Here is a 22,457-nt window from a genome sequence, read left to right as displayed (position 1 = left end):
AACATGAATTTGTTATTAAACTTATTATTTAGGAAAGGTTATGCATTTCCGGTGAAATGGCGTGTTAGCTAGAAGGTATACGGCTAGTAGAATTGGACTAAGATCCAATTTTAAAGGCCGTATCAATCGAGGACTACGTAGCTGGATTCGGTGTGGCTCAAGCTTGCCGAAAGTTATCACCGCAAGAATGTGAGAGGGAATGAGATTAATTTCAAATGTAGTGGACTAATTGGAAATTGAGTATTGGTAGTGTAAATGATATTGAATATTTCGGCAAACTACCTTTCTTATAAAATTTCTTTAGCTACGATTAGAGTGCTGATTTCAAATGTTCCTGTTTGCTCGCGAGCTATAACACTACAGCTAATACTTTAGACGAAGTGTGAGGAAGCTTCTAATCTGAAATTTATTTGTTTTTTGTTATTTTATGAGAGTTAATGACGCTCCTGCATTTGTAATGGCTATCATTGAGCCCGTAAAGGTGTTTTCAAGTACCCTCTCCTGAAGTTGATACCTTTATCTTGGACACTTTAAAATTAGTATTTGTGTATAGGTACGACTTCGGCATAGGGTGGAGGCTTTCCTTAATTTTTGTCCTACATTCTCAAATGGATTGTCGTAGTTTTCTATGACTTTGTGAAGCTCACCGTTGCGCAATAAAATAAAACAGGGTAGTAAATTGGGCTCTATGTATCTAAATTTTGTACGTAATATAACTCTTTTTTGTAGCTTCATTGTGAGGATTGGAATATGTTACGCTACAAAGTTTACAACATTGATTTAAATTTTGATAAAGATTAACAGAAATTTTTTTAGTAAGTTATTAAGAATTAACTCCAAGGTAAACGTTTTCTGGGAGCCAGTAACTAAAATAACAAAATTTAATCCTTTAGAATTAATATTTTCAATTATCAATTCCAATTGTGAATACCATATGACCCCATAGAGTAAAATTTCAGTAGATATCTGCACTTTTTGAACGAATATTTTTACATCCTAACAGTACTGTAAGTAACTTGTAGATTAAGACTAGAGTTAGAGTTAGTGCATGCTCCCATTATTTCCCCTAAGTGAATCGAGGTCATGATACCCACGTAGGTTTGCGTAGCTGAGACATTCCTTAGGAATTAGGTTTACTCATAGCAATTTGCTCCCGGAGAATAGACTAGATGATTCCGTTAGACATTGAAGTTTTTCAGTATTTTATACTATTTGCCATACTTTATTTTACTACTTAAATCAGTTTACCTAAAAAGTAATTCATGAGAACGTGGGTCTTATAAATCGATTTTAATTTATAATTTACACAACGAGCCCATACCATCATATTTCTTGAGAGTACATTTTGTTTTATTTAAAAGTAAATGTCAAAAGGTCGAAATATTCATTCCACGTCAGAAAATTATTCTTGATAAGTTCGAGAAGATTAATTTAATTGAACTCTTTGCAATTTTGTTGCAATATTTTGGCCTAGAAGGTATGAACTGTATTTCGGGATCTTTCCTCCTTTGCATTTTCTGTTGCTGACGTTTGAAGTATTCTACATGAAGTTGGGAAAAAGTTACTTACAGTTTGCCTTGAAGAAACAGGCAGCAGGCTAGGAGAGTCCATTCAATTCGTTGCTATCAGAAAAACTCACCTTGAAGGATACTCGAAATCCAGCACTTATAAATTTTAATTGGTAAATTTGTCTACTTTCGCCAATCAGTAGGTATTGATCCGGGTATTTTTTACCTTGTGAGCAAGTATGACAAAGTTTCTTGCGTTTTATCGCCTGTTTAACTTTTATCAATGCAGTGAATTTTGAATGCATGGAGATCGATCACGTTGTTATATCTTTCTAAACTTTCCACCTTTTCATTATGCTGTATTTTATCCATTAATGCATGAAGATTGTGTTTATCAATCCCCTCCTTCACACTTAAATATGAAAGGAATGTAATGGCACGTTCATTGATTGTGTAGAATGGAGCATTATTGGTTTATAAATCACCAGAAAATAAAAATGTTAACTTTTTTCTACATCAGTTATTCACTTTTTCCGATTTATTAAATAATTCCTTTTGAGATCTTTTCATCATTAAAGACACCGATACTGGAAAAATATCATTATTTGGGTTTAAAAACTCAATTATAAAATTGATGACAAGGTATGAGGAAATCAAAAAGAAATTAATATTTGCGTCAGCGTCATAATTTTCTCAATGAAAGACCGAAAGGGAAATTCGGTATACATGTCCAATTTTCTTAACTCTGTATTGAAAACAATAATTTTAAGATTAGGGACAGGAAAAGTATAAAATTATTTACAAGCTTGTTGACTTGAAATTACGTCATTGGCGGTATAAATGCATTTTTACTGCACACCTTTGGAGTACCTTACATCAAATTTGGCTCTCCAAAGGTTTTCTAGCAATGAATAAAATTATTATTTAAATTGCTAGAATTTGAAGCGGTGATGAAATATTTAAATTTTTTTTGCTTTTATTATCTTATCTTACTACTAAACTATTGCACTAGGGAATTCATCGCTTCTTTACGTTGGAATCACTCTATTTCGTAGTGTGTTTCTGTTCTTAATAAAAAAATCCGATTCTTGGCTCGTGGCATTAAACAGACGGGCATAACTAGTTTGCCCATTCCAAATGATAGGGATCCTCAAACTCGCTGACCGCCAGTATAAGACGATGAACTTAGGAAAAAATAATGTACTAAAGAGAGAATAATGTTAATCCTTATTCCACGTGGAAGATGAAATTTATTCACAATGCCTCATTCTTTTTGGAATAACGAGTTGGAAGAGGCAGAGAAAAAACACCTTAGGGGTTGAAAAGCATGAGTAAGTGGGCGTGTGGTGAGGAAAAGATAGAGAGACAGAGGATGAGTGTATGAGGAAGTTTGAGGAGAGATAAAAGAGCTCGGGCGTCCTTTTTTTCATAAAAAATAAGAAGACGGGAGAAGTTATGGATACGTACGACGGAGGGATGTGCCTTGGGTAATGAAATTCTAGATTTAGAGATTCCGCGGGCCACCCGGATCATCCCGTCAAGTTGCAAGGTGAGAGAAAAAGCATTGCCGCCTCCCGCGTGAGTTAAAAACGGAGCGGGACCGAGCCTTGACGGAGCTTTGTTGCGCCTCCCTGACTTTTAATATCGCCGTGCGAAAATCGATCTCACTCCTCCGTTTTAAAACGGTAGTGCGGCCTGGAAAGATGGCTCATCTTCCGGGAAGGGAAGCATATAGAAAGAGTCACTCGGATAGTTCATGTAGCCGCGTGTCCGAAATATTCATTAAATGGGTGGTCTGTTTAAAGGCAAATATTATGAAAAATTAAATTTGATGTGATGTTTCACATTAACTCAGTCAAACCGCTTTTCACATTACTTAGGTTATTTCCTTTTTTTCAGCATTTTAGCGAGTTCTTCGTTTGCCATTTATGAATATAGTCTCTTTTCATCTCTCCCTAAGCTTTCTATAATTTCGTTTTTATGTTATTTTATTACTTGGGTCTATTAATTAGCATGATTTTACTATTACCATCTGCCTCAGAAGTCTAAATCTCATTTAATGTGCTAGTCCCTCCCTTTTTTCCCCATTGAATTACCACTGGCTTTCCTAAGTATTAGTATGTTTTTACTTGTCCTTGAAGCATCTAATAGCCTTCTAACGTGCACATCAGAGGGTGTGTCGATACATTCATGTTACTATTGTTTATCTTGTAGATATTATTTTTTAATTTTTGCATAAAAAAATAGGAATAATGTCTCCGGAGAATTATCTTCACTCTCTTCACTTGATGCAGTCGTTACCATAACGTAATATATTCATCGCGTATTTACCCTTTCAATTGTTTTATTGCTTGGATTATCGTTCCCATTAATAAAGTGAATAGTAATGTACCCATGTATCGCCAAATTTGTTTTACGGAACATTAAACAACACTATCAAGAATTATGAAAATGAAGAAAGGAACATACGTTAATATTTGATCTTTATGTTTGTGTGGTATGTAAAGCTGAATATGCCATATATAGCAATTTTAAAGATTAATTGCTGTTTAAGATTATTTTTACCATTGGTGGTTTGAACTTAGCATTGTAAGTGTTTGATAAATACGAAACTATTCCATTGCCATTAGAAAAAATATGGTTGAATGCCTCACGTTGTCATGACAGGGATATTATTTGCCCCATAAAAACTTCTGTCATTCGACATTCGAGTTTATTTTCGAGAATATTGATTTCATTCGTTTGATTCATTAGATCGATTATATTTTCGAAAATATTGAGCTCCATTTATTTCTCTTAGAAATTGGGTCGGTTGAATCGACTGGTATAAGTCCAAGAAAGAGACGAACGTTACATATCCACTTGCCCTTAACAGCTATCATCATATCAATGTTAATCACGCCTCCGTACAGTTTATGCATCGGATTAATTCCTTTTTCACCTGCAGAGGTTTTAAACCTTTTTTTAAATATATCATAAAAACGCTCTCAAACTCAGACGAAGACTGCAACATTACCCTGGGTTTAATGTTAAATACGCCAAAAAGGTGAATTTTGAAGAATAAGTTTCATTTCTTTCCCTTTCCCAAAACTTGCACAATGGTTTCATCATGTCTCATGCTGTCATTATATTTTTCATAATGCAGGAACGTGCGTCTTGAGGAATATAACATATAGGAAATGAATTTATTCTTTTATTATTGTATCGTATAAAAATCTTCCTCAACAAAAATTACGTTCCACTATTGGAAACAGAACAACAGAACTTCAAAGTCATGACAGTTTACTTATCATTCCAAAGGTGCACACATTTTTGGAAAGCTAAGGTAAAAAACTAAGTAGCTTGTAGTTTATTTTTCATTTTTTGTCAATTTCTATTTCCGTAGACTATTGAAATTTGTGTATTTCTCCTGTGTATCTGGTTTCTGAGCAATCTCTCTCCCTCTCCCCATTTAGCGTGGACACAAGGGAACGAGACTTTTCGCAAGCTGAACGTTGGTCGGATGATAACGTATTCGCCAATCGTGCATACTTTATGCCGGAGAAGTTGCCGACGGCGGAGCTTGGAATAGACCACATAAGACCATCCGACGCTGGAGTGTATAGGTGCCGTGTTGACTTCAAGGTGGCTCAGACACGGAACAGCAAAATCAACCTCACAGTAATCGGTGAGTGCATATTGCTTACTTTTATTTTGGCAGGTCATGAAAAACATTACCAACTATGGTGTTGGATTAATAGTTCCATATTTTTCAGCTTTCAGGTTAATGTAGAAGTTTATTTAACCTGCTATAACTATTAATACATACCCGCATGGACACATTACTTAACGTATAATTTATAGTAATATGAAACCAAGCCATTATGCAATTTCCACAGGTTAAAAAAATATTTTATTGACGGAATATTATCAATGTGTTCATTTTAAATTTGACATTATTTATTAGATATTCAAATAAATTGAAACTTTTTCTCCCATAAATGTTGCACAAAAAATGCAAAAATTTCATAATGAGGTGACCTGGATCCGGGTCCGAATCCAGGTCAAATTGTATTTAATCCTTTGAAATTGTTGCAATCAAATGTGCATTAACAACGAATTACTAAGTTAGCAGTTACTTTCACGACATCTCCTGCAGTTGTTTTGAATTCATGCATAAAAGTTTCATAATGGCAGGTCATCATTCATTCTCCAATAAAATTTATGTAACTTTCAAAACTTATTGATCTAATATCATTATATTTATGTCGCATTAAATGGGTAACTTGAACCAAAATTTGTGCCATGCATTTATATAACCCAAAAAAATTATGTGAATATATGAATCTGCTCGGGTATATTTTACGCAAAATAAAAAACGCAAATTAAGTTTTTGCAGGAATAAATAATTTTTTACCATGAGTTTTGAATATAATATTTTTAATAGCTCCTTTATTCTATGATACACTTAGCATTTGGGTTTTTGTAGTAACATGTTAATGCAACACGGCATTATACTAGCCGAAACAAAAGCTATTCTAATAAAATTGTATTCAGTGGAATCATAATCATTAGGCGGAGTTTCACCTTCATGTTCAGTATTGTTTATGGAGAAATTTTGAATGTGGAAATATATCAGGAAGGAAATGGCATCAAGTAAAGGTGTGATAAACAAAAACTTAAATGCAGTTAATGTCCCCAAGGTTAAAGGGTAAGCATGAAAGGGTTCTTTGTGCTCTGAACCCTAAATGAAGGACGTTCGAATAACGAGTTTCACAGTGATCGGCATTAGATATGGGAGCGCAGAAAGATACTTCCATTCTATAATTGTTTTGTAGCAAATTTTATTGGAAATATTATTCACGATTAAAATAGAAAATAAATTTTTCGCGAATAGTAATTTCTCTATACTTTTAAAATTTTAAATTTAGGAAATCCTAAACGTTGAGAAGAGTGAACTGTAACGAGTCCTATCCAAACGGCTGGGGAAGCCCTAATCGTAATAAAATAGATAATTACTTTTCGATTAAGATCTATTAGTTAAAAATATTTCCCCGATACAGGGATACGAAAACATGCCATCCATAAGGGTATTTGAAAATTATTTTTAATATTCAACTTCTTGAATAAGCAACCTACTGGAAATAGTCAAAATTATGTTTCATTCTTTGTTAAAAAATCAGTAGTCGTAATATGAACTGATAAGCCACTGAAATTTTGCAATTATTTTAAGAAAATCCTCCACGAACAATAGTCACATACTCTTGCTTACTGGTTCATTTAATGAACAGAATCATCCGTAGTACTTAAGTTCCAAGAATAATGACTGTTGGGGTAAAATTTGATTATCAAAATTAACAAATTGAAAATATTTGTGTGACAATAATGCTACGCGTATCATTATTGTTTAAAGCATTTGACTATTTAATTGATGGTAACTAATGCCAAAGGTGTGAAATATCTGGTGATAAATTTGTAATGGCACTATTTTAAGTCCAAATTTTCGTCTAACGACCTAACAGTTGAAAATGCTTTGATGATTTCACCCAAAAGTCTACAGACGTGTAGACGAGATTAAATTTGAAAATGTATCCATCCAATTATTTTACTACGCCGACTTTTGGTTCCTTGACACACCCCAACTACATTAACAGATGGATGATCGTGTTTTGCGGTGCTTAAACGTCACTCCGTTGGTCTAAGGAGTGCAATGCCACCTGTCAAGTTTTAAAGGGAAGGAGAAGAATGAAGATTCTATTAAATAAACAATCATGAGAACACGACGAACCTGGTAAAAAAAACAGAAGCTGTCACGAAGTCTTGGCTAACGTGTATTTTTATTCCTTTCAGTATTCAAGCCCGAGTATGGGGTAAGGAAGGTTGATTATGGAGTTTTCCCATGAATTTTCTTTTTGATTTTTTATCCTGAATTTCCACTCCGTAACACCTGAAGCCGCCTCAGCTTCAGCTCTGCCTCTTCCCCCGATACTGACTCCTTCCATTCCAAAGCTCTCTTTTCCAGATCCCTTCTGCTGAGGATCTCGTAAACATCACTTCCAAACGTTCTCTTCGGAGCTTCCCTTCGCTTTCCACGACCGCGCAAGCCGTCCCAAAGGTATAATCTTTCTTTTCTACCCATGCACCTCATCAGCGCCCTTTCCAACCTTCGGAAAAGCTATTGGGCTTGCTTCTTGCCGCCGCCGTTTAATCCACTCGCCGTCTTACTCTACATTCGGCGGCCTTCATCGGAAAGGTTTTCATCCATCAAAACCCCCGCTCTCACAACCCTGACAGGTCCCTTGATAAAATCATCAATAGACCCTAAATACAGGCTTTGTTGGCTCTCAGATTTTATTCTACCCGTCTTATAGACAACAGCAGTCAATTTTTGATCGTCGTTCATCCAATTATTACAATAATATATATTTACGTTTGCTGTAGAAAAACTGGCGTCATGCGAAGTACAAATTTCAGCTCTTATGCCAAAGAAAACGACATGAAATGAATTTTAAATGTAGATAAACGTACATAAATATTGAGCTATATTCTTATGTTATTGACTTTTTTTTGATTGATGATGAAGGATATTGTTACTTTTGCTCGACGAACTGTTTTTAGAATCAGGCATAGATAATACTTATTGGTTACTTCTCTGCTGATGCCATAATGTTCTCTGTTTTCTTTAACCATGTATATTGATTTAGTGCGTTGCGTTGTGGTGTCATATTCTTTAGTAATTAAAGTAATAATTCAACAATATTAATAGAATGAAAATTCTTCATGCTCTATGACTATCTTTTAAGTACTTTTGAAAAGATAGAGAACAAGGTACATCCTGGATACAGGGTTCGTCCGGAAAATAAGTGTACTGATTTTTTCCCGCCGCTCCAGGCGCGCCCAGCACCGCTCTGACGGGCTGCGATTGGAGGGGGGTATGTTGGCAAGCGACGCTGAAAAAGGCAGTCGGCTCTGAGCTGTGGTGTAGTGAGGAGCTCTGTTAACGCGAACCTCCACGCTCGACCCACGTCACGGAACGCGATGCCGAAGCAGCGTTATTCCATCAAATTTGCGGTAAAGCTTGGGAAATCGTCTACCGAAACTGTCGGTATGATTAACCAGGCTTACGGGAAGTCAGCCATGTCCAGAAACATGATCTTTCGGTGGCACAAGATGTCCGTGGAGGGCAGAGAAGAGGTCGACGACGAACCACGGCCTGGACGCCCATCAACGACACTCACCGACGAAAATGTGCGAAAAGTTCGCGATGTACTGAACTCTGATCGTCGTCTTAGTGTTCGGATGATAGCAGAGCAGTGTAATGTGCCAAAAACAATAGTGCACGAGATTATTAGGCACCAATTACAGATGCGAAAAATTGGTGCAAAGTTGGTGCCGAAAGTGCTCAGTGATGATCAAAGACTCAATCGTTTGGAAATCGCGACACAACTTGCGGATCACTGCAAAAATGATCCACATTTTTTAGAGAACGTTGTTTCGGGTGACGAGACGTGGATCTTTGAGTACGACCCGGAGTCGAAGAGACAAAGTGCGGAGTGGCACACCCCATCATCACCCCGTCAAAAGAAAGCTCGCATGAGCAAATCTCGGATCAAGGCGATGCTCATTGTCTTTTTTGACAAAAGGGGAGTCGTCCACTACGAATTTGTACCTGAACGACAAACTGTAAATGCTGCATTTTACGTCCAAGTGCTCGACAGGCTTCGAAAACGAGTCGCCCGCGTCCGGCTAGCGATCAAAAACATCTGGCGGCTGCATCACGACAATGCGCCGTCTCACACCACGCTTGTCGTGTCGGACTTCTTGGCCAAGCACGGCGTGGCAACGCTGCCGCACCCGCCCTACAGCCCGGACTTGGCACCACCGGACTTCTTTCTGTTCCCGAAGATAAAGAGGAGTTTGAAAGGAACGCGATACGGGACCTTGGACGCCGTCAAAGAGGCCGTGACGACGTGTCTTCGAGAGGTTCCCGGTGATGCCTTCGCGGGAGCGTTCCAGGAATGGGAACGCCGCTGGAACAAGTATATCGACCCACAAGGGTCCTATTTTGAGGAATATTAGCTTAAGATATGTAAAAGTGTAATAAATTTTTTCCGGAGCTCAGTACACTTATTTTCCGGACGAACCCTGTATAAGCATTTACCCGCTCTTACTAGAACGGCAGTGTATAGCAAAAATAATTTCGTTGAAGGAAAATCTTGTGTTATAACTCTGCACAATTAGGTTTGCTTGTTTGTTTAAAAAAGAGAACGAACTAAGAGTTTACTCATATATCAATAGTGTATTCATTTATTAAAGAATGTTATAAGAGAAGTCTTATTTAAAAATCTATCGCGTACTATTTTCAGAATTTGTTTTTCTATGATAGGTAAAGAAATGTATGATTTACCGTTAATTTAGTCTGTGTCCATAAAAATTTACATTAAAAGGATTAATATCAGCAATAATTGAAAATATTTGGATCATATCTTTTAGATTCAACTCTTCAATCTTTTACTTTGAATTTCTTATAAGATCTCAAAAAACGAAATAGAGCGGGGGAAAATCTCCTAGCGTTCGGTGGCTGCTCAATTAGGTATCTACATATAGTATAAGGACTTGTGCAAAGCGAGACGTTTACTATGGTTGCCATAATTACCTATCCAATTGATACACTTCCAAAAACGCTTCCAAAAATATGAGGATGATTATTAATCTTTTCATTTGTGAATACTCTACCTAATTTATGATACTTCGAGCAAAGATACCTACTTATATTTTGGAATAAAATGTTGCCCTTTTGAAAATGAAAACATTCCACTGATTTTCAACATGATTGAAAAAATTTACTTTTAGTATATATATATATATATATATATTATAGGAATTAGAAAAAAGAACAATGCGAAATCTGAAGATAACATTGATAATATATGAGGTATTCAAATAATCAGATTCCCTGATGATTAAGTTTAGGTAAACTGTTAGCCAAAGGATTGCTTTGAATCAGATACGTATGAATGAGATGAAGATCAATGTGAATAAAACAAAGGCAATGAAGGTTTCGAGGATTACTTTGCTATGATGGGTCTCGGGCAAATACGTTCTAGTTAATAGAGAAAAAGGAGGAAATGAATTTACTTTTTTCGAGATTACACTATTTGGACGAAATTATTTCCAGAATCATTGAGGAAGAATATTAAGGAAACGCTAGGTATAGCTTTCATATGAAACGTAAGCGTGCTTTTACATGGCAAGGAAAAATGATCGTTGAAGCAGGTATATTGGCGCGGATTGGAGGTTTTTATGGTATATTTGGTGAAAAATATAACTATATATTAGTATCCTGAATATAAAATAAAATGCCAGAAGGGTGAGAGTAATTACCGAACATAGTAGGAAAAAAGAGGTAACTGTTAGGAGAAGCCTAATAGATGCAGGTAAATTGGATGCAAAGCATTTTGATTTGTGATGAACAGTTAAAGAATGCGATATAGGGGAAAATGTTTCGGCTATTAAGGTTGGAGAAGGGAAATGGTAGTAAATTTGGGCGGAAGAAAGGGAGGTATAATGTATTCGGAATTAAAGAGACTCTTACGTTAGCGGATGGTTGGGTTTGCGTCATGGTTGGTGAAGCTTAGAGTTGTAGCATTTGGGGGTTCACCCACAAGCTAACTGAAGCGGTAAACTATCATGAAAATATTGACAGCAGATCGATACCATCGGTCTATGATTGCAGGTCGATACAGTCGAAGTACAGGATAAAAATTGACAACCCAAATTCGTTTAATTCTTCAGAGATAAAAGTTTAGAACAAACCTCACTCAATGAGTAAATTTTTAATATAATGGATTGGTTATGATAACCAGAAACACGAAAGAAAATATGTTTTTCATGAAAAATAAGGACAAGAAAGTTTTATCGCCAGAGATTTTTTTTAGAAAAGTTATAAACTTTATCAATAGATTGTGTCTTTACTTACATTACATGTCATTACACTGATTACTCTGGGTTAGCCTACAGTACCGACCGTTATCTGGAGGGATTCTGGACGTGGAATGCTCTAAGAAATACAGTTCGGTTTATGGCTGTAAATATCTGAAATTGTCGTAACTACAGCTGCTAAATAATAATAAAAAATATTTTCTCCTGAACTCTTTAAGCATCATGATAGCTATTAGAAAAGCTATTAAATTGAGTCTGAAAGGTTAAGAGTATACTCTGCCGCTGGTAAAGATAAGCTTTTTCTAAATAATATGCCACAAGATGTTACATTTTAATGTTTCATTCCATTGATGGCCTAAATAATTGGACGATCTTTTCAAGTACCACTACGAGTTGCAGAGGGTTTAAAATAACAGTGGTGTCGTCAAAGGGAATCTAGCGGTAGTCCTTAGTAAGGGAAAACCAACCACTCGATCAATCAGGCATTGGTTGGCAAACTTCCCTCCTAGATCGAGGATCCGAAATCCCAAGCAAATAATTACAGGGGAATTAAGATTGAGGAAAACGTAGATCAGTGCATCCAACTTAAAACCGCGGCGTGAGACCATGTCAAATGTATTTTTTGTGGCGCTCTCCGCACGGGGATCGGGATTGGTGCGGTGGCTACCGTACTGGCTTAATATTTTTCAGAGGTATCTCGATCCCTACTTGAGGTGCTTTGTGGAGGGCACTTTGAGTGAGTACGCCGTCCGTCGGATGGGACGTTAAACTGCGGACCCCTTGGCGCCTTTCGTAAAAAGTAGGCTAATACCGACGCCGGGTTTCTCTCCACCCTTCATCTTTTCCTATCAATCCTCTATAGCACAAAAGACCTCAGCTGTCGGTTGCCTCCCCTAAATACTACTACTACTGCTCTCCGCACACATTTTCTCACACTTCAATCCCTACACTTTCCGGTCATCCCACGTGATCCAAAAACTTCTGATTACATTCCCAGGTGACTTCGCTGTATTTTTCTCCTATGTCTCACACTCGGTTGCTAAGGGAGAATAAAAGATACCAGCAAGAAATCGGAAGTAATTTGGAGGGACGGTGAGGTTTTCAGAACTACAGCTATTACTGTCGTATTGGTGATTCAGCGCGATATCAGTGGGAAAAAATAATCATTGGAAAGGAAATATTTTTGAATTTACTAGTATTAAGAACAATAGTGCAATTTTTAACGTTGTGGGCGTAAAACTTTACAGGTAGAAAAATGCAACTATTTGGGAAATGATTTGAATGACGGTGGACAGAAGGTAGGGAAAATAATAGATTTGCTTGTACTAAGAACGAAAGTGTTTATGTAAAAACAGGAGCTAATGACAGAGACAATGAGTAAATACGAAAAGAAAAGCCTAGGAAAATCATTAAAATTAGCGTAACTTTGCATGAATCGGAAATGTGGTCGTTTAGGCAGGAAGATTAACATAGATTGGAGACTTTCAAGATTTTAGAAAGAGGAAATTAAAAAGATAGAAAGGAAAAATCAGCGAGGAAGTTATGGGTATGAAAAAAAAGAAAGACTTGGGAGATATCCGAAGGCTGGACAAGTGGGTTCAGAAGTAACTTAGTGGTAATGAGATACTGATTACGATAACATCGGGAAGCGTCCTGGGAAAGTGAGAAAAGGGAGGAAAAGAATGGAATTCAGGGAAATGAAAAGTAAGCAAAACTAAAGAATAGGTTGTATTAACATGTCCAATGCTTTGTAGAGATTTTTTGTGTCATATGGCTTAAATCTAATGAAAATAGCAGTTAGGGTAGTGGAAGAGATTAACGAGTTTTTGAGATGAAAATATTATGGTTTGAAGGCCGGGGGAAAATTTCTTTCTAGCTCCTAGCCTTGACCCCTTGCTATTGACCCTTAACTGGTGGTCGAGGGATCCACATTTAAAATGCACGATATTGCTCTGTTTCACCTCCACTCTTTTTAATTCTGATTTGAGTTCCCTCTGCCCTCGCTCGTCAAAAAGCGACGGTATAATCGGAATATATAACGACTTGCAGAAATAAATTCTGGAGTGTCACTTGAATCCCAGGGTTTTGGAGATAGCAGAATAATTTAATTAAGTACGTCCACCCATTGAGTGCTGGTCGGGCATTCAAAAATAAAGTCTTTGTCATAATACATGTACTATTCTCTTAGGTTGAATCGCCTTTACGTTTTATGTATGGGGTATTTAATATGGACGTTTAACATAATTAAACTTTTCGTTAAGGGATTTCAATTTTAAAAATCTGGCCAATGAAACCCTTTATTCTTGTTTTTCAAAGATTCTGAATATGTCATGTCATTCGTGTTTCAGCTATTACATAAAACCTTTTTTCATATTTCTAATCAACCCATCAGCGATTTTGTAATTTTTTTCTCTGTGATGCATTGTTCTCGCTGAAAATATATCGTTCTAGTGGCGAAATCGTATGCACTTGCATAAACACATCAGAAAGGTATCCCATTCCGTTTTTGCGAGTGAAATATAAACATCCAAAAAGCAAAAGAGGGGCGGAAATTTAAGTGATGAGTCAAAACTGGAACTCGTGGAGTCGTTTCTTAGCAGGAGTGGTATCGATCGTTTTCAGAATGTCTCACATTATAACGTCAAATATTAATATACCCCTTTCACTTAAGGAGGGAATCTGACGCAAAATAAAAATAGCGTGTACTCTGGTTAGAGTGCCTCTGGAATTGAATTCAAAATGTAAATGTTTACCTATGTATTTTCCTTGAAATTACAGTAAAAGTGCTCTCTCAAACTTAATGCCTATCATATGATCTCAGGGCACAAGGAAAACTTAACACTTACACTCAGCAACAAGATGCTACCTCTTCTTCGCATTAATCATAGGACAGTAAACATATATCTTTTTCCCTTTTAAATGCATAGAAATTCGGTCGATTCTTTGCTACCTTGCAATAATGTTAGGCATAAAATGAGTGACTAAAAAATGACTCCCCATTTTGATTCCTCCGTATTCCTTATTCCCGTGCTAAATTACTTCTTTTAAGGATCCATAGTTTGAGCAATTGACACTGATAAGCTCATTACCCAAAATAACTTCTTATAAGAAACAATTGGACTGTGAAAAAATTAGTAGAGTAATTTAAGTATTGGCATGCGTAATATGGTGGGAATCGGACAGAATAATGAAAAATTGGTATTAAACTTCTGCTAGATATATCTATTGAAAAACTGCTATTACCTTTTAATTATTAAGTTAGTAGAGGTCTGGGCTACTTCTTGGTTGACTCGCGTTCGTATTCGGACAGGTACAATAGGGTTCAATCCAGCTGTTTGATTTTTCGTGTGCCAAATCTTCTCGGGAATTCTTTGGCGGCATAGGAGAATGTTCTGAAGTGTGATATTCACAAGCCGTTGGAATAAGTGCTAGGCAATTTTACTATCACATATCACACCTACCTTCGTGTTACTGTAATTTCGTTTGTTGAAACGTATTTCCGAAGTATAAATATTTGAAATGCCAATTTTTTTCTTAACCATTCATATGAATATAATTTTTTCGAAAAAAAGACGATTTGTACTTGACATTGCGGTTGTGTTATTTCCAATTTTTGGATAACAAAGTGGAAGTGGGTCGCATTTCCTAAACTTTATGCTTCAGATATAACTGAGAAGTGTTTGACTCCATGGATATGACATTTGCATAGCTTGCGTTAAACAAGAAGTTAGTAGTCACTCAGCCAACTTTAGATGGTCTATGTGATACATTATTACCTTAAAAACAAGGACTTTACGTTCCATCGTTAAAAACCGAATGCATATGGCGCTATAGAAGTCCAAAAACAAGGATTAAGTTTTCAAATTATGATAATATTTTTTTAACTTGTAATAAAAATGTATTAAATTTTTAGAGAAATTTAATATTGTCTAAATTAGCAAAAATGAGAATAATTGATATTTTAGTTAATTAGATGCCTGAGAAAGACATTACCTGATTTAGAGATAACTTTTCTTAAGATTTTAAGGTTTTTACTCACTCTAAATGACACAAATGTAAAAGAAATTCCACTAAAATACTTTATGTTTTTGAATGATTGAATTTTGATTGTTGGATTAAATACGCTTTCAAAGGAATGCGGGAAATGACGTGACAGTTACTATAACGCGTCATCTTCTGGTATACACTGAAGCCTTCGGCTAAATTCAAACTCGGATCTCTGGACTCCATTATGAATGCGGATTCAGAGTGTAAGAGTATACGTAGGCAGGCACACTGACTAAATCAATATATGGCGAGATATCGAGGGATGTGAGGGATTTGGTTTCGAATCTTGGTCAAGGAGATAGCTATTTATGCAGTAAAATTACTCTAATTTGGAATAAAGTATATTTCAAAATAAAGTATAATTCAAGGCGGTAATATCTCTGTAAATATTCTGTGATTGCACATTATGATATAGAAATATAATTTTATATCGATTTAAACAACAATGGCAAAGCTTCGTGATATAATGAACAAATAACGAGGGTTTATGATTCATTACTTTTACTTTTTATGTACTTCGATAGGCATACTTTAAATGATTTATTCATTAGTCATCTGATTCTGGGTGGCCATGCACCCATTAGATGAAAGTAATAGAGGCTCAAAATCTGGTAAACACTTCTCCTAGGTAAGATAATTATAGCCCGTTAAAGTAAGCACTAAATATGTAGTCATATTCTATTTGACTCTTCTTTAATTACTGAGAGAGAATATTTGATATACATAATCACTGATACAGATATTTCAGCATCTTTTGCATTAAATACGTTTATTTAAAAAATATATCTTATTGAAATATTTCAGAAATTTGGCAACTTAAGTGGAATATTATGGGGTTATCTAAAGCAGTTCACGTTAAGAAATGAAATTGAAAATTTCGAAGTTAAATTTTGGGTTTGAATATTTTTGCCCTATTTTCATCTTTCATTAAGTCTATTTAGTCATCAACGTGATTACTAATTTGTAAGTAATGAGAACTAACCATTTTTCTCAACTTGTTTTTCGGACACACTTGGAAATATCCGGAAACTATTTCTGCATTTTTTTGCCAAATCGTCTCGAAAAATATCTGGCAACCCTGGAAAGGCTTGCGTCTGGGTGCGGAAGAGGTGTCGGAATGGCTGATGAGGCTGGCCGACTGGAGGAAAAGGAGAGGGGTGACGTTTCGCAGTGTCACGAGGTTTACTCCAGAATCCAGTTATTTTCCCTCCACTCCTTCGTGACGGGGTTTTCCCCCTTAATTTGAAGACACCAGAGTGCACCGATGACAAAGGATCAGAGAAAAAAAGAAATGGCGTGAGGGGGAATGATTTCGCTGTCAGCATAAAATTGGGAGGGTAAGAAATAAAAATTACGCGATGCATGCAAAGGGACACCACGCACACACACGCACGCACGTGTGCACGCACTCATCGCTTCCCCTCCCTACACTCAGTCCCCCACTTTTCTTCTCATATACTTGGTGAGAACCCCTTTTCCCTAATTTTTTCCCACCCGCCGAGAGACCTCTTGTTCTTCGAGCCCTCCGAAACACATCTAGCCCCTCCCAAACCCCCCTCCCCCTCCCCTCGCCAACATCCACTCGCAGATTTGCTCTGCGCGCTCGGTCAGAGGGAGGGGTGAGGAGTAGTGGAGAGAGAAACTGGAAGTCCTTCCGTTCCCCTCTCTTGCTTCTCGCTCCGTGCACTCATGCAAAAAGGGGGAAGGAGGCGTAGAGAGGGATCCCCCCCGACCAATCGCGCACGTCACGGGGACCGCGTGCGCGTGTTGGTGTCTGCGTGAGTCCATTGCCAGTGCTTCAATCCGTTCCGATCCGTATTCTCTCCGATGTTAAAATGGGAAAAAAACGATGGGAACCACTCGAGTGTTTAATAGCACACCGCGTGAAAAATACAGGAAAACTGAAGCCGTGACGTGTCGTGTTACAAGACATCAATGGAGAAGAGTAAGCCCACCGGCCCTCTTTCGGGACGTTTCTCGTCGTAATTATAAAAACGAGAGAAATATCCCAATTCTTCATTCTAAAAGGAGTTTGAGGAAGTAAAGAGCTTCATCCTGGTATCACAACGGAGTAAAAATAATATTGTTCATCGGTGCGCGTACATGTGAATAGTGAATGACAAAAGTTGAATAAAGTAGCATCTACCCTTGCGGAGGGAATCTAGATATTTCAGGTTTTGAAATTGTGCAGACCTAACTGTGAGGATGTATGTGTGTATGCGTACGAGTGTGCGCAGACGAACGAGTGCAAATTCATGGGTAAACTAATATTTGCGCATGTATAGCTGGTGCCCTAACACCTTACGCTGCATGCCCTTGAGGTTGATTTCGGGGAGTTATGTAGTTCTGGACATGTAAAACGTTTTCACTTCTTATTGAAATAAATTTCACAGCTCAAAACACCATCATAAATTTGCATTCCTGAAATCGTGCGGCTGGTACTCACGTAGAATATCACAAATGTATGTCAGCTGAATATTTTCTTCTTCCTATGCCATCTTCATGGTCTACTCAGTCATTTAAAGCGTGTGTAGAAAGTTTAAGACTGGATATAGTTTATTATTCAGTGTACACATTTATATCAAATATTTTGAGATAGAGACAATAACAACTATAGCTTTGTTTAACGTAGTCCCGCTGAAATTTGACTGTGTGAAGGTAAGCGGTCACTGCCACATAAACGTTAATTATTTATTGAATGCTTGCAGTCAAAGAGAAAAATTTCAATCAAAGAGTATGAAGGGCTGGTGTATTTGTGCTCGCAGAACCATCCTCCGGATGCATCTAGGGCCACGGAAAATATTTGAAAGTACATGTATATCTTGCCATCTATTGATTTTCATCGCGCTTAAATATATGTCGGCAGGGAGGAAGTCGTTCCAAAAGCTTTTCGTCGCGTAAGCTCTATTTCAAGGCCTCGTATTTCGAATGGCGCTGGATTAATCGTGGAAAATATTTCGCGGGAACAACGCATTACGTGCAAGATGCGCAAAGGGGGGAAATTTACAGACACCGAATGCTATTCTAAATTTTATTCATGGCACTCGGGAAATTGGGGCGACGGCAATATGTGGGGAATTTCGGCTTAAAACAAATATCAGGGGAATCTATGGTTGTATGAAATTTATGTCGCCAAGCTACGCTTATATTAATCATCTCTGACAGCTAAATTTATTTGGTGTATCTAAAACTATACTTTAATTAATTTTGTAATTTATATGAAACCAGTTTCATTTGATCACACAAAAAACACACTAATAAATATTTTATCATTTCCCACTACAAAAATGTGTATTCACGTCAAAAAACGTATTGTGTGTATGCAAAAACTACATGTAGAGTGATTAATTTACGCTGGTAGAGCATTTTACGACAGTCAAATCATTCTTCAGGATTTTAGGGCGAAACGAAATAGGGGTGATATCAATGAACATGGTCAATATTGTACAACGATAAAGCATGTAAAGTTATTTGTATAATGCTGAAGAAATTTTATCCTCACGAAGGCATCATTATCTCGGGAGAAAATTTTAATTAAATCCCCATCCAAGTATACCTCGCACGTAACATTTTATTAATATCTAATGAGGACCATAAGTGAAGACGTAATCGAATTAGGATATAGGGAAATCAGAAGAATGATAAAAGGTGAGAATTTCAGTGCGAACTTGTTACAAGGAGCTGGCATGGGAAAATTAGCGTGAATGCATGAAAATTAACTAACCCAAAAATATACAAGAAGTGTCATTCATAATTCTGGCGGAATGTTCTTATATTCAAAGGAACTAAGATAAGAACTATGTACTACTAACAAGCTTTCCAGCGTGCCACTTACTTTCCTCATATTCATATCGTTGTAAAGGATTCAACCAAAAAATTCGCGTCCAAACCGAATTAATTTAGTCTCGAACGAATCGTACGACGAAAACATGGCTCCAGTGGCAAAACTGTTACAGGTCCAGGCACGGGTTTTAATGACCATGAAAACGATTGTTAAAACTTTTACCAAACAGGTGCCGTGTATAATCCTCTTTTCCGTGTACATTTTCAATTTTGGTCGGAACTGGAATAAAACTGGATATTTTTTCCTTTGGTGGTGCTGATGACAACTGTGTAAACGTGACTAAAAAATAATGTAAAAATTATAGCAACCTCATTATTAAAATAAGAAAGCTACTTAAGGCCTTCTTAAAAATATTTTACGACTGCCATTTTTTGCCGTTACCTATAAATTTGTGTTCGTATACTAAACTAGTATCTACTAATAGTAAACATTTTTGTATATACTGGAATAATGAATTTGCCATTCATAGAATATCCATTGAGGGATTTTCTTTAATGAAGCGTTAAAGAAGATTATTGAAAGATATTTTAAAATATTTTCGTTGAGAATAATATGGTTCATAATTTGAAAAAAGCTTCCAAATTTCATGAATGGCCGGTAAAAATCCCCGAGTTATCACGATTGATTAATACGCTTTGACTAGATTTGAGGCTTGCGTTAAACTTTTTGTATTCGCTTTTGCATGAAGAAATATTTTTGAATTTCCTTGAAGAAAATCTATTAGTCACAATATTTTGCCCCTTAAAGTTAAAAATGATCAAGTCACTCCATTATAAATATGTAATTATACTTCGAGATTTTTGGACTGGGAAAGAAATTAAATGCATGTTAAGTATAAATTAAACTAAACTATTCTGGACGTATTTACATTCGTGCTAGAAAGTAGTTAAAGAGAGTTTGGCCATATATCTGTTCATCAGAAAGAGAGCACGGCTAAGACGATAGGAATGTTTAGATCAGGCGTTTATTATGATAAGTCCATTCAGTATGTGCTTCTTAGCGTGAGAAAGCTGTCAAGTATTGTTAACTTTATGTATTTTCGCTATCAGAGACTGATCTCTGCGGACAGAATTTGATCGATCACTTTCTCAGAAGCATCGTAAGTTTGGGCTTAAACTTTTACCAAACAGGTGACGTGTGCAATCCTCTTATCCATGCACATTTTCAAATATTGGTCGGAACTCGAGGAATATTTTACTTTTAGTATCACCGAATAATGATTGTAGTGTAGACTTTACATTTGTATCTTAATAAGAATGCTCTATAACTTGTAACATTTCACGCACATGGCATGAAAGTATGAAAGAAAGACAAAGAAAAATGGAAAACATTAGAAACACCACCTTTAGGAAGGCATGCACATTTGGTTTCTGCAATCATTTCTACAATCAAGTAACTACTTCAGAACTATGAATTCTTAAAGATGCATGCCTTCCTGTTGTAAGAGCACGTGAAGTGTTGGCTTAATACGCTAAAAAAGATCTACCTTCTGTCGATATTACCTTGCATTGTACCATTCCCATCATCATCATTACCATCTTGGGTTGGTCTGTTGTGTCTAAGGATCTCTCAAAAGTTAATACCTATTGAATAAAACGATGGCATATAGTTATTGCATCGAATTGCATGACAAAATATTCACACAACTCCAACTACTCCAACCACAACATATACTCCAACCCCTGGGGAGAGTTGATATGGGCATTATGTAATACTATATAAAAGTAAAGTTGAAAAAAAAATTGGAACCACTAATCCCTCCAAATCCTGATCCGCTGTTAATGACTATCCCTATTAGCTGTCTTCAGGCACGGAACACTGAAAATATATTTAAGTCATGGTTTTCACGATTATTATAAATCAAGCAACTTTTATTTTTTCTGGGAAGGGCAAAGACATTATCGCAAAGAAAAAGATGGCTCAATCATACGATAATGAACAGATTTTCGGATACATAGAGGATTTCGTTGATGACGGCAAAGGATAACAAAAAACAAGAGTCATAAAAAATCTTTCGATACCCCTTGTTCCTTCCATCTCCAATCCAAATCGGCGACATCCATCTCGACGTTTATAGTGACTGTTGGATCGTTCCCTCCCTCTACTTTGCTTTTTTTTCTCTTTCCGCTCGCTAATGACTCCGAGAGCCTTTCCCTGTCTCTCCTCCACAGTTCGACCCCTCTCGCAATACCAGACGGAGAGAGGCAAAAAAGAACTTGAAAAAGGAAGGGAGGGAACTGGCAACCCCATTTTCTTACGTGCGTTGCCGCTTTATGTAGTCTCCTTGTTCCCCTCGCTGTGCGCATGCTTACGTGGGAAAGGATGGGGCAAGGCGAAGGGAAGAGGATGATCTCAAGCCCCTCTCCCATTTTATTCTTAAATGGAGCACCCTTGGGCACCGAAAAAATTAAGGGAAAACAAAGAGAAAGAGCTTTGACGGAAGGAGGATCTGCTCAAATATTTTTTCCGATATCGATAGCTTTGGAGGAGATGGGTGAAGAGTTTGAACAAGAACCAATAAACATTGAGTGTCATTGAAGGAAAACTCAACTGACCTGGCTCCGTCATACTCTGTCTCTCTGTTCCAACACCTGTGAATTGCACACATTTTGTTCCTCCCAAATTACTGGTGGGTGTGTCTGCGAGCGTACATTTTCATGTTTGTGTACATTTATAAATTAAGGCCTACACATATCGTGCTTGTTGTTGATGTGTACAGATGTGTGTTAGACGCTCCTCTCTTTCGTACTTATCTCTTTACACCAATTACTCCAATCCTCACTCCTTCGCTTGCCCATATTCTCTTTTCCTAATAGTATCGCTTACACCGCTCCTTCCCTCGCTGTTCTCGTAATTTTGAATCTTTCTCCGGGAATTCCGGAGAGACGTAAATTCTGAACTGAAAATAATGAAAAGAGATGGTGTCGGGTCGAAAAAAAGCGTGGCAGCCGGTCCGGGGTGGCGCTTTGTGTCTGTTTATATCCCTCTTTTATTTCCCGTTAATATTTTTTTATCCGGTGTGAGGGAAGGTAACAATCCGAGGGGGTGAGTGGGCGTCAGTTGAGGCACAAGATACGTGTAGAGGGGAGGGCGTAGTGTTAGTAGTTATGAGTTGACTGGAGAGAGTGAGTATGGGA

The 22,457-nt window shown here is 37.0% G+C and overlaps 1 protein-coding gene across 1 annotated transcript in view; it reads left to right on the top strand.

Moving 5' to 3' along the window:
• The window catches only part of side-VII (sidestep VII), a 1,496,071-nt gene that overhangs the window by 479,520 nt on the left and 994,094 nt on the right, over positions 1-22,457 (top strand). Inside the window, exon 3 of the mRNA XM_071598053.1 lies at positions 4,964-5,175. Coding sequence (XP_071454154.1) covers positions 4,964-5,175 — 212 coding nt within the window. The remainder of the gene's footprint in view (positions 1-4,963; positions 5,176-22,457) is intronic.

This window comes from Hetaerina americana, unplaced genomic scaffold (assembly GCF_022747635.1).
Source record: "Hetaerina americana unplaced genomic scaffold, ioHetAmer1.1.p SCAF_9, whole genome shotgun sequence".
Taxonomy (NCBI): domain Eukaryota; kingdom Metazoa; phylum Arthropoda; class Insecta; order Odonata; family Calopterygidae; genus Hetaerina; species Hetaerina americana.
The sequence above is the reverse complement of the archived record's forward strand: the minus strand, read 5'-3'. Positions and strand labels throughout refer to the sequence as shown.